At 42.8% G+C, this 13,690-nt stretch overlaps 1 protein-coding gene across 1 annotated transcript in view; it reads left to right on the top strand.

Moving 5' to 3' along the window:
• LOC121387601 overlaps positions 1-13,690 on the top strand; it is a 251,086-nt gene that overhangs the window by 164,245 nt on the left and 73,151 nt on the right. The window contains exons 93-100 of the mRNA XM_041518760.1: positions 647-802; positions 1,627-1,875; positions 2,546-2,698; positions 3,181-3,375; positions 6,690-7,192; positions 10,141-10,274; positions 11,166-11,380; positions 12,402-12,560. Coding sequence (XP_041374694.1) covers positions 647-802; positions 1,627-1,875; positions 2,546-2,698; positions 3,181-3,375; positions 6,690-7,192; positions 10,141-10,274; positions 11,166-11,380; positions 12,402-12,560 — 1,764 coding nt within the window. The remainder of the gene's footprint in view (positions 1-646; positions 803-1,626; positions 1,876-2,545; positions 2,699-3,180; positions 3,376-6,689; positions 7,193-10,140; positions 10,275-11,165; positions 11,381-12,401; positions 12,561-13,690) is intronic.

The following is a 13,690-nucleotide window of genomic DNA, read 5'->3' as shown; positions in this document are numbered from 1 at the left end:
TATATGTCAAAATTACCAAATGTTTGACATCAATAGCCGATGATTAATGAATCGATGTGCTCTAGTGGTGTTAAATTACCAAATGTTTGACATCAATAGCCGATGATTAATGAATCGATGTGCTCTAGTGGTGTTAAATTACCAAATGTTTGACATCAATAGCCGATGATTAATGAATCGATGTGCTCTAGTGGTGTTAAATTACCAAATGTTTGACATCAATAGCCGATGATTAATGAATCGATGTGCTCTAGTGGTGTTAAATTACCAAATGTTTGACATCAATAGCCGATGATTAATGAATCGATGTGCTCTAGTGGTGTTAAATTACCAAATGTTTGACATCAATAGACGATGATTAAAACAAAGTTGTTCTTCTTCTCACAACCTATAAGTCTTAGATTGGTGAAACTTTGGACATAGTTACACCTTATTGTTTGGGCTTTTTTTCTTTATAAAACTAGATTAATCAATAAATATTACTACCACAAACACACACAATACACACACACACACACACACACACACATACAGTACACACACACACACACACACATACAGTACACACACACACAGACAAATGAACAGAGAGACAGCCAGACTATTGTAAAATCAATCTAATGTGTTTTTACTGTAATATTTCTAGGTGTCACAGCAAACGTGTGCCCAGTGGGTAACTACTGCCCTGAACAAACGTCCGACCCCCTGCCCTGCCTCCAGGGCATGTACAACCCGTCAACCGGAATCAACCAACAAAGTCAGTGTTTGAACTGCACAGGAGGCTCATTCTGTAACACAACAGGTGAGATAGCAGGCTGTAGTTTGTTTTCACATGCCTGTATTAAATTACGTTTCAGGTGGACACTTCCTCAAATATAGGGTGTCATATATTGTTTATTGTACAAACATGAGATATATAAATTATTCACTCTGGTTCAGGTAGTACATGTGTAACCAAGAATCAGTGGCGTACAGACTGCGCCACTGTCTTGTACCGGTACCTCCTTTCTATTACCTTTCTTGAGAATCCCTGCTCAGCCTCTGTCTTTCCTGCTTGTCTCTCTGTTTCTTTTTCTCTTTTCTGTCTTACAAAAAAGCTATTCACAAGAACCCCCCCCCCCCCCCCCCCAAATAAAAACCCCCAAACCCCAACCCACATGACATCCTCATAGTATAGGGACATAGCTCAGTGGTACAGCGCTCGCTACATGCGTGGCCAGTCTGGAATCGATATCCGTCGGTGGGCACATTGGGCTATTTCTCGTTCCAGCCAGTGCACCATGATTGGTATATCAAATGATGTGGTATGTGCTATTCTGTGTTGGACAGTGCATATAAAAGATCCCTGGCTGCTAATCAAAAAGAGTAGTCCATGAAGTAGCGACAGCGGGTTCCCTCTCAATATCTGTGTGGTCCTTAACCATATGTCCAACACCATATAACCGTAAATAAAATGTGTTGAGTGCGTCATTAAATAAAACATGTTCTTCCTTCCTGCCATATAGCTGTAAATAAAATGTGTTGAGTGCGTCGTTAAAAAAAAACAAATTTCTACCTTCCTTCTTCTTAGTATGAATTATTTGTTTTTCTAGCACAGTATATAATTTTTCTCATTTCTTTGACCAGGTTTGTCAAGCCCTGTAGGTCAGTGCGAAGCTCGATTCTATTGTCCTGTGGGGTCAAAGACGTCCAATGAAATCCTGTGTCCAGAAGGTCACTTCTGTGAGATCGGCACTCAGGACCCCAGCCAGTGTCCGAACGGGACGTTCTCCAACCAGACGGGTTTAGCAGCAGCCAGCGAGTGCACCCAGTGTCTGGCTGGCTATTACTGCAACGGCCACGGCTTGGCTGCAGTGTCGGGTCCATGCAAAGAAGGTAAAGTCACACATGAGATGTTCTTTTTTTGTGTGTGTGTTAAATACAACAGCCAGCAAGTGCACTGGCTTGCTTTGACTGTGACAGCCACGGCTTGGCTACAGTGTTGGGTCCCTGCAAAGATGGTAAAGTCACACATGAGATGTTCTTTTTTTTGTGTGTGTGTTAAATACAACAGCCAGCAAGTACACTGGCTTGCTTTGACTGTGACAGCCACGGCTTGGCTACAGTGTTGGGATCCTACAAAGAAGGTTATGTCACACAATAGATACCCTTTTTTTGTGGGGTGGGTTGAAATGTTTCACACATGGACAAGTATTCTAATTTTGTGGTCTTTTATATTTGTTTTTTTATGATCGAGTGTAAATTATGTAATTGTTTTTAATTCTCTGAAGAACATGTCAGCTGATATATGTGTATATTATAAATTGTATGTGTATATTATAAATTGTATGTAACAAAGTATGTGTGGAGAGTCATTAATATAGGCCAATGGCCTGTTTGCCAATCCATTTCTTTTGTGAAATAAATATTGTTTAAACCAAATGTTTGACATCCAGTAGCTGATCATTATTAATATATCACTGTGATCGTTCAGTGTTGAGCAAAACAAACTGTAACTTTAATCGAACTTCAAATGGAACATTCCTAGTATGTGTCTATTTTGCAGGCTACTATTGTCCTGAAGGAGCGAGTGTGGAAACCCAGATTATCTGCCCTGCTGCCAAACACTGCCCACTAGGGAGCGCTGCACCACAGGACTGTCCAGCGGGATATTATGTGGACTTTGACGGCGCTTCACAGTGTTTGCCTTGTCCATCAGGTTGGTCGAGTGTTATTTAGTGTTATTTATTAGCGTATGGTTTGAATTCTTGCGAAAATACAGTTGTGAATTGTCCTAGGATGGTTTTGTTTTTTTAATTAAATGCTGATGCTAACTCTGTTTATGAATGTTACAGGAATCTGTTTCACTCGTGTGACATAACTTGGTCGACATCAGGGTACACTGGTTATTAAGTACTTTTATAGAATTTTTTTTTTTTTTTCTTTTTTGTCTACATGTATGTCAATTTTGACATTTTTCGGCCACTGTTTTTGTTACCATGACAACCATCTTAATCAACATCATGACATGGCAAACTGGGTTTGAAAGTACTCTTGTAAACAAATTCTTTATGTTTTGGTTTTTGTACATATATCAGGTCTAAACAGTTTCATCTGCTTTTCTGGTTATTCTACCAATCATAATAATTAAAAAAAAAAAAAAAATTAAAGTCTGAAATACAACTTTTTGTAATTGTTCAGGTTACTACTGCGTTCCAGAACTGACGATTGCAGGAGATGCATTGTCTTCCAAACACCCATGTCCCATGGGATTCTTCTGTCCGAATGGAACCGGACACGACTGGCAGCCCTGTCCTGCAGGAACCTACAGTAACGTGACCGGTCTAGGCAAGGATGTAGACTGTACTCCGTGCAGTGCTGGGCAGTATTGTCAAGGTAGGTCAACGTTAATTGTAAAAATGATGTAATGGAAATATTATGGAATCCCATTGGCCAGTGGTAAAGTGCTCGCCCGATGTGTGTTAGGTCTAGGATCGACACTCAACGGTGGGCCCATTGGGCTATTTCTTAGTTCAGCCAGGTGGCGGGACGTAGCTCAGTGGTAAAGTGCTCACCCGATGTGTGTTAGGTCTAGGATCGACACTCAACGGTGGGCCCATTGGGCTATTTCTTAGTTCAGCCAGGTGGCGGGACGTAGCTCAGTGGTAAAGTGCTCGCCTGATGTGTGTTAGGTCTAGGATCGACACTCAACGGTGGGCCCATTTCTTAGTTCACCCAGGTGGCGGGATGTAGCTCAGTGGTAAAGTGCTCGCCCGATGTGTGTTAGGTCTAGGATCGACACTCAACGGTGGGCCCATTGGGCTATTTCTTAGTTCAGCCAGGTGGCGGGATGTAGCTCAGTGGTAAAGTGCTCGCCTGATGTGTGTTAGGTCTAGGATCGACACTCAACGGTGGGCCCATTGGGCTATTTCTTAGTTCACCCAGGTGGCAGGATGTAGCTCAGTGGTAAAGTGCTCGCTTGATGCGTGTTAGGTCTAGGATCGACACTCAACGGTGGGCCCATTTCTTAGTTCACCCAGGTGGCAGGATGTAGCTCAGTGGTACAGTGCTCGCTTGATGCGTGTTAGGTCTAGGATCGACACTCAACGGTGGGCCCATTTCTTAGTTCACCCAGGTGGCAGGATGTAGCTCAGTGGTAAAGTGCTCGCTTGATCTGTGTTAGGTCTAGGATCGACACTCAACGGTGGGCCCATTTCTTAGTTCACCCAGGTGGCAGGATGTAGCTCAGTGGTAAAGTGCTCGCTTGATGCGTGTTAGGTCTAGGATCGACACTCAATGGTGGGCCCATTTCTTAGTTCACCCAGGTGGCGGGATGTAGCTCAGTGGTAAAGTGCTCGCCTGATGTGTGTTAGGTCTAGGATCGACACTCAATGGTGGGCCCATTGGGCTATTTCTTAGTTCAGCCAGGTGGCGGGATGTAGCTCAGTGGTAAAGTGCTCGCCTGATGTGTGTTAGGTCTAGGATCGACACTCAACGGTGGGCCCATTGGGCTATTTCTTAGTTCAGCCAGGTGGCAGGATGTAGCTCAGTGGTACAGTGCTCGCTTGATGCGTGTTAGGTCTAGGATCGACACTCAACGGTGGGCCCATTTCTTAGTTCACCCAGGTGGCGGGACGTAGCTCAGTGGTAAAGTGCTCGCTTGATGCGTGTTAGGTCTAGGATCGACACTCAACGGTGGGCCCATTGGGCTATTTCTTAGTTCACCCAGGTGGCAGGATGTAGCTCAGTGGTAAAGTGCTCGCTTGATGCGTGTTAGGTCTAGGATCGACACTCAACGGTGGGCCCATTGGGCTATTTCTTATTTCACCCAGGTGGCAGGATGTAGCTCAGTGGTAAAGTGCTCGCTTGATGCGTGTTAGGTCTAGGATCGACACTCAACGGTGGGCCCATTGGGCTATTTCTTAGTTCACCCAGGTGGCAGGATGTAGCTCAGTGGTAAAGTGCTCGCTTGATGCGTGTTAGGTCTAGGATCGACACTCAACGGTGGGCCCATTGGGCTATTTCTTAGTTCACCCAGGTGGCAGGATGTAGCTCAGTGGTACAGTGCTCGCTTGATGCGTGTTAGGTCTAGGATCGACACTCAACGGTGGGCCCATTTCTTAGTTCACCCAGGTGGCAGGATGTAGCTCAGTGGTAAAGTGCTCACTTGATGCGTGTTAGGTCTAGGATCGACACTCAACGGTGGGCCCATTGGGCTATTTCTTATTTCACCCAGGTGGCAGGATGTAGCTCAGTGGTAAAGTGCTCGCCCGATGTGTGTTAGGTCTAGGATCGACACTCAACGGTGGGCCCATTTCTTAGTTCACCCAGGTGGCAGGATGTAGCTCAGTGGTACAGTGCTCGCTTGATGCGTGTTAGGTCTAGGATCGACACTCAACGGTGGGCCCATTTCTTAGTTCACCCAGGTGGCAGGACGTAGCTCAGTGGTAAAGTGCTCGCTTGATGCGTGTTAGGTCTAGGATCGACACTCAACGGTGGGCCCATTTCTTAGTTCACCCAGGTGGCAGGATGTAGGCCAGTGGTAAAGTGCTCGCTTGATGCGTGGTCAGTCTGGGATCGATCCCATTTGGTGAGCCCATTGGGCTATTTCTTGTCCCAGCCAGTGCACCACGACTGGTATATCAAAGGCATATGTTATCCTGTCCATGGGATGGTGCATATAAAAGATCCCTTGCTGCTAATCGAAAAGAGTATCCCATGAAGTGGCGACAGCAGGTTTCCTCTCTCAAAATCTGTTTGATCCGTAACCATATGTCTGACGTCATATAACGTAAATAAAATGTGTTGAGTGCATCATTAAATAAAACATATCCTTCCTTATTCCAACCAATGCACCACGACTTGTAAATCAAAGGCTGTGGTATGTGCTATCCTGTCTGTGGGATGGTGCATATAAAACCGATCCCTTGCTGCTAATGAAAAAATGTAGCGGGTTTCCTCTGATGACTAAGTGTCAGAACTACTAAATGTTTGACAACATCCAATAGCCGATAATTGATTATCAGTATGATTTAGTGGTGTCATTAAACAAAACATTGGATTAGCTATGGTATGGTTGTCTAATACCGCCACACTGACCGAGCTGGGTTTTTACTCATGGTTGGAGCAAAGACTGAGATGTGATCCCGGTAACTACAAGCCTTAAACTCTATGGATTAACCATTGTGTCACCAGGGCCAGTGTTGCAGTGATCATTAAACCCCATCTCTAACTGGTTTGCCACCATGCTTTCTTTTACAAAACATGATAGAAAATAACTTGCCTTTGTTCCCCTGTATTGAAGGAAATGTTTACATTACACCCAACTCCCTCATTAAAATTTCAGGGATGTCAGAGCTACGTGGAAACGCATAAATGCACTTTTCCATTTCGGCTAAAAAACCCACCCCAAAACATGATGTTAAGTACTGTTGACCACACAAGGCTCATTTGTATGTTTTCACGTTTATGATGTGTGCCTTATATTATAAGTAGTTTAGATTTGTTAGCATTGAATGCAATTTTTGGCAGTTCCAGGGATTGCAAACAACAATTTTCCTTCAGGGGCCCTTGAGCGGCCCCTGGACCCCGGCCACAGTAAGCTTTTTTGTCCCAGCCCCTCACATCCCTGAAATTTGACCCATGCTAAGGCACATAACTCTGTACTCCAACCTAATAAATTTTGTTTCTCTTCTGTTTGTTTTGACCAGGTACAAACCTCACCTCTCCAACAGGCGACTGCATGGAAGGCTACTACTGTAGTTCGGGCGTCAACAAAATCAACCCACTCATGCTCAATGACAGTCAGTGTCCCCTGACATCCGTCCACCCAATCATAGGCCACATTTGTCCTGCTGGACACTACTGCCCTCAAGGAACGGACTTCCCCATTGGCTGTCCTGCTGGGACATACCAGGATCTGACCAATCAGAGGAACTGTAAGTCCTGCCCGGCTGGCTACTACTGCGTGGCCAATACGACTGATTATAGTGTGAATGTTTGCCCCGCCGGTCACTACTGCGGAGATAACACGACGGAAGCTAACTCCAATCCATGTGCTCCTGGGATGTTCAATAACCTGACCGGACAACAGACGTCCGAGTCATGTGTTCTGTGCACGCCGGGAATGTACTGCCAGGGCGACGGAAACGCCAGCCCGACTGGAGACTGCTCGGGAGGGTGGTACTGCGTGAATGGATCATCACAATATCAGGTATGTTTGCGGGGGTTTTGAAAATTTAACATCACAGTGGATTAATCTTAATTGTGACATGTTTTTTTGTGACTATGCCAGGCTGAAAATAATTGTTCCTACACTGTCCCAAACCCTCCACTCACCCCATTGTTGTATTTCCAGCAGGGCGAGACGTAGCCCAATGGTACAGCGTTCGCTTGATGCACGGTCGGTCTGGGATCGATCCCCGTCGGTGGATTCATTGGGTTATTTCTCACTCCAGCCAGTACACCATGACTGGTATATCAAAGGCTGTGGTATGTACTAACCTGTCTGTGGGATGGTACATATAAAAGATCCCTTGCTGCTAATTGAAAAGAGTAGCCCATGAAGTGGCGACAGCTGGTTTCCTCCCTCAATATCTGTGTGGTCCTTAACCATATGTCCAACGCCATATAACCGTAAATAAAATGTGTTGAGTGCGTTGTTAAATAAAACATTTCCTTCCTTCCTATTTCCAGCAGGTCATGTTTTCTCTTAGCAGGCCTGTTTCTTTTGGCCTGCTTTTAAAAAAACATAACAGCACACCATATTTTACTTTCTATGTTGAGCCCTGGCATCTAGTTCAGTTGGATGATGCGCAGTTGGTCTCGGATCGATCCCCATTGGGCTATTTCTTGTCACAGCCAGTGCACCACGACTGGTATATCAAAGGCCGTGGTATGTGCTATTCTGTCTGTGGGATGGTGCATATGTTACTTCCCGAAAACACAACTGGACTCGGTGAAGAGAGTTTAACAGGGTTCTTTATTCCGAAGAATTTGAATAGATAGTCAAACAAACCTTATAAGCAAAAATAGCATTATTAAAATACATTCACAACTATACATAAACAGTCATAAAACACCATATAATAACACATTAAAATATATATAAATACACTCTGCAGTCTAGTTATTATCTACAGATCATAGCAGATTTCTTAAACAAAAGAAAGAACCATACACTGAGCAATATTTAACATCGCTACACTAAACATCAAATAACATGTAGGCATAATATACAGTACAGAATTACCGTACGTTAAACGACTGAACATTAATCAATCATCGGTAATCTTAAATCATTATTTACAACTAACAACAAGTACACATATGGCAATATATAGTATATTAAAATAAAGTAAGATACACAAAACATTATCCTCAGGTGATACGGTTACCTAGACACTGAAATACCAGTACCTTTAACTGTGGGCTTTAGGGCGGTAACACCAAAACATTATCCTCAGGTGATACGGTTACCTAGACACTGAAATACCAGTACCTTTAGCTGTGGGCTTTAGGGCGGTAACACCAAAACATTATCCTCAGGTGATACGGTTACCTAGACACTGAAATACCAGTACCTTTAGCTGTGGGCTTTAACAACAAAACATTATCCTCAGGTGATACGGTTACCTAGACACTGAAATACCAGTACCTTTAGCTGTGGGCTTTAGGGCGGTAACAACAAAACATTATCCTCAGGTGATACGGTTACCTAGACACTGAAATACCAGTACCTTTAGCTGTGGGCTTTAGGGCGGTAACACCAAAACATTATCCTCAGGTGATACGGTTACCTAGACACTGAAATACCAGTACCTTTAGCTGTGGGCTTTAGGGCGGTAACAACAAAACATTATCCTCAGGTGATACGGTTACCTAGACACTGAAATACCAGTACCTTTAGCTGTGGGCTTTAGGGCGGTAACACCAAAACATTATCCTCAGGTGATACGGTTACCTAGACACTGAAACACCAGTACCTTTAGCTGTGGGCTTTAACACCAAAACCGTCAAAACGTCTTCAAGAAACAAGTAAAATAAAACTAATACCATTCTAATTTATTATACACACATACACAATATTCACATACATTTCTAAAAAAATAACTCATTTAATTAAGGCTTGGCTATAGGAATAGTCATTTGTTGCAATGTAAGTGCCATGCCCAAATTCTAACACTTACATTAATTCAGTTTATTCCTTTATCAAAGTAAATGTTAACTGAAGTAGTTATTTATTTAAACCTTATTTGTAATTTATAAACTGTACTTTATGTATGTTAGTAAAATAGTAAAGTGAATTAGAAAAGTAGAAATATAACTCACCAATTATCTCAGTGTAAGATTAAAGCAGATGAGTGCGTGGCCTGTGCAGCTCGTGACAGGTAAAAGAATGTCAGGTGAGTGACAATGAATAGCCACCAACTGGGTCAAACACAGCTGGCCAGTCTATTGGCTGACCGTCACTGTCCTGGTCAGAGGTCAGAGGTTTAGACAGGTAAATGCATGTCCCTACAGCTCCTAGCCAAAGGTTTAGGTGCATGTGCGTTAAACAATAAAACCTACTTGGTTACACATATGAAAGATCCGTTGCTACTAATGGAAAATGTAGCGGGTTTCCTCTGTGACTGTGTCAAAATGACGATATGTTTGACATCCAGTAGCCGATGATTAATAAATCAATGTGCTCTAGTGGTGCCGTTAAACAAAACAAACTTCTTCTTTCTAGTTCAGTTGATAGAGCACTCGCCTGAGGTGCATATGTTGTAGGATCGAGCAACCTCAGGGGATTTATTCTCAGATTGTTGGGTTTTTTGCTTCCCAACCAGTGCCCCGTGAATGGTATACCAAAGGCTGTGGTATGTGTTGTCCTGTCTGTGGGAAAGTGTGTATTAACGATCCTTTGCTGCCAATGGAAAAATGTAGCAGGTTTCCTCTCTTTAAGATTATATGTCAAAATTACCAAACATTTTGACCTATAGGCGATGATAAATAAATCAATGTGGTCTAGTAGTGTCATTAAAGAAAACAAACTACTCACCGTAGCATATAAAACAATTGTGATTCGGATAATATATTATGTTGGCTTGTTTTTTTCAACATTGTTATGAGTGGTAAACACTTTGGTGTACAGCAACCTACTATTCTGTTTTGCAGCCGTCAGTGAATGGAGGAAAGTGCCAGCCAGGATTCTTCTGTCCTCCAGGATCGTCGGCCATGGTAACATGTACTCCAGGAAAATACTGTCAGACAAGTGGACTCTCTACGCCTACTGGAGACTGCAATGAAGGGTAAATATCTTTAACATTACCCATATAGCTAAACATCTAGGTTGATATCAGCGTTACATTCCACTAGATCATTAAGTGAGACCACTAAGTACAACGTAAGGCGTAACACCGTGATGTCATCAGGGCTGCAGAAAGTACTCGCCCGCTCGTCAAATGCGAGTAAAAATTCTCACGAACGATTTGAAAATTTGTATCTCATTATTTGTCTTGCCTTTAACCATATTTCCAACGCATATATAAGTGTAGATAAAATGTGTTCCAGTGTGTCGTTAAAAACCATTCCTTAATTACGTGTACTTCCTTAACCTTCAGACTACTGGTCCATGATTAATTTTTTTATTTTTATAACTGGATTAATTTTTGACAAAAACCACGTTGTGTATGAAAAGTTTATAACTTTTACTCAAATATATTTACTTAAATTTTTTATAAATATATAAAATAAAATTCATATTTGAATCGGTAACTATTTATATCAATTATTCCCAATAACTGTTTTTCTGACCAGAATTTAAAAACAAAAAATGAACTAGATTTATATTCCAATAGTTGGTGATTTTCGTTGTTGGTAAAACAATCAAATTTATTATCGAATTACATGTAGCAGTCACAAGCAACTATCGAATTCTCAAAATGTTGTCAGCGGAAAATATACTTGCCGAAAACCACTTTTTCAACTGAAAATTACCAGGTAATTTCCATTGAAAAACAAAAATCTTAGCCTATGAAATTGTAAAAACATCATAAACTATGACGTCACTAGGACGTGTGATGTAGTGACGTCACAACCTACGATGATTGCTTAGCGCTAAGATGGCTTTGAAAATAGGGGCCCAGACTGTTAACTTTTACTTTAAAATTGTATTTAAATCTGTCTTTAATGACTTTCAGTTACTACTGTCCCTTGGGTTCGACCTCTCCCACACAACAAGAGTGCTACATGGGCCACTACTGCATGCTGGGAACAGATGTTCCCGATCCGTGTCGTAATGGAACGTATGGACCCACGAAGCGGCTGAAGTCCCAGGCCGAGTGTACGCCGTGTGACGGAGGGTACTACTGTAATGGAACCGGTCTCAGTGCGGTCACAGGCATGTGTGACAAAGGTAAGGACAGGTTTATTATCTAGTATACCGGTCTCAATGCGGTCACAGGTGTGTGTGACAAAGGTAAGGGCAGGTTTCTAATCTAGTATACCAGTCTCAGTGTGGTCACTTGCGTGTGTGACAAAGGTAAGGACAGGTTTCTAATCTAGTATACCGGTCTCAATGCGGTCACAGGTGTGTGTGACAAAGGTAAGGGCAGGTTTCTAATCTAGTATACCAGTCTCAGTGTGGTCACTTACGTGTGCGACAAAGGTAAGGGCAGGTTTCTAATCTAGTATACTGGTCTCAGTGCGGTCACAGGCATGTGTGACAAAGGTAAGGGCAGGTTTCTAATCTAGTATACCTGTCTCAGTGCGGTCACAGGTGTGTGTGACAAAGGTAAGGACAGGTTTCTAATTTAGTGTACCAGTGTCAGTGCAATCACAGGAGTGTGTGACAAAGGTAAGGGCAGGTTTCTAATCTAGTATACCTGTCTCAGTGCGGTCACATGTGTGTGTCACAAAGGTAAGGACAGGTTTCTAATCTAGTATACTGGTCTCAATGCGGTCACAGACGTGTGTCACAAAGATAAGGACAGGTTTCTAATATAAAACTGTTGGCAGTGATGAATTAATTGTTAATCATTGACTTGAGTTCACATTCCAGTACCAGCTCCCATATAGAGAGTTTTGATGACTCATTAAGGCCATTTATCCATTTGTCCATCCATTCATCCACCCATCCATCGAAAAACCCACCCACCCACCAACCGACCCACCCATCCACCCACCCATCCATAACAACCAAAACCCATCCAACCACCCACCCATCCAAACGACCCACCCACCCATCCACCCATCCACACACCCATCCATAACAACCAAAACCCATCCAACCACCCACCCATCCAAACGACCCACCCACCCATCCACCCATCCACACACCCATCCATAACAACCAAAACCCATCCAACCACCCACCCACCCATCCAAACAACCCACCCATCCATTCGTTGTTGTATATATTTGTTTTATTCCTCCAGGTTACTACTGCCCATCTGAACAGACGACCCCTGTGCCGTATACATACCTGTGTCCAGAAGGCCACTACTGTCTCCAGGGAAGTGCAACCCCAACTCGATGCAGCCCTGGATACTACCAGAATGAAAAGGGCCAGTTCCAGTGCAAGCCCTGCCCTGAAGGTGGGTTTGTGGGTTTTACGACATAAAATTCCATGCCTAAAAATAATTCAGTGTTACTACCCTGAAGGTGTGTTCTTCAGTTTATGCATCAGTTATATTACTTCCAGAATGAAAAGGTCACTTCCAGTGCAAACCCTCCACCGCCCCCCCCCCCCCCCCATCCCCAAATAAATTGGTTCATGTATCAGTTATTTTAATTTCCAACCACAATGAAAAGGGTCATGCATCAGTTATGTACTGTACTGATGGAAAAAAATTGAGGGAACGCATCAAATTGTAGACCAAATTTATTTTACTGCTAGGGTAGTAATGTCTGTAATCCATACAAAGTAGTTATATATGATTGCATGTCAATAGTGTTTAACTGACTGCCAGTAACACTGTGTTCGAGATTAGCGGTATCCTGATATCCCGGGGATACCAGAATTTAATTTTGGATACCAGGCTTTAAGAACCCAGTATCCCACTGGGATACCATATAATGTTGTTGGTTTTTTAAATCCTGTGTTTTTATTTTTTGCTGAAACAATGAAAGCCGTCATTTACTGGTGAAGTTAAGTAACAGTGTCATCCAAGTTTGTTAGGACGTTATTTATGAATTTCATTTAAGTGGGATACTAAATTCTCAGGTGAGATACCAGATTTTGAAATGTTAGTATCCAACTGGGATACTGCCCCCAATTTTTAATCACGAACACTGTAACATGTACAATTTATGGCATGGACTGAAGTAGGGTCTCCACGAGTACTCGAGTACTTGGGCACGGGTCGAGTCCAGCAAAGACTCGAGTCCATTCCCCGTTACTCGAGTACCCGTACAAGTGAGACAATGTAGAGCAACTAGTTACCAGTAACTAATCAACGATACAAGTTACACGATAAGTATATGACTATTTGCTAGTTTCTTTTTTAATCTGGCCGTCCGTTTGTCCGTCACAATACTGAACGTATCAACGGGTTTCTAAATGCAATACAATGGCATGATTTGGCATTCATATTCAGTGCTGGAATTAAGCTATATAATGCTATTTTACGTTATATTCCTTTGTCTCATTATCATCTTGTGTAAGCGTCGGGTACTCAGGTCCGGGTCGAGTTTGACCCTCGAGTACTCGAGTCCAATATATTGG

This window comes from Gigantopelta aegis, chromosome 13, assembly GCF_016097555.1.
Source record: "Gigantopelta aegis isolate Gae_Host chromosome 13, Gae_host_genome, whole genome shotgun sequence".
NCBI lineage: Eukaryota > Metazoa > Mollusca > Gastropoda > Neomphalida > Peltospiridae > Gigantopelta > Gigantopelta aegis.
The sequence above is the reverse complement of the archived record's forward strand: the minus strand, read 5'-3'. Positions and strand labels throughout refer to the sequence as shown.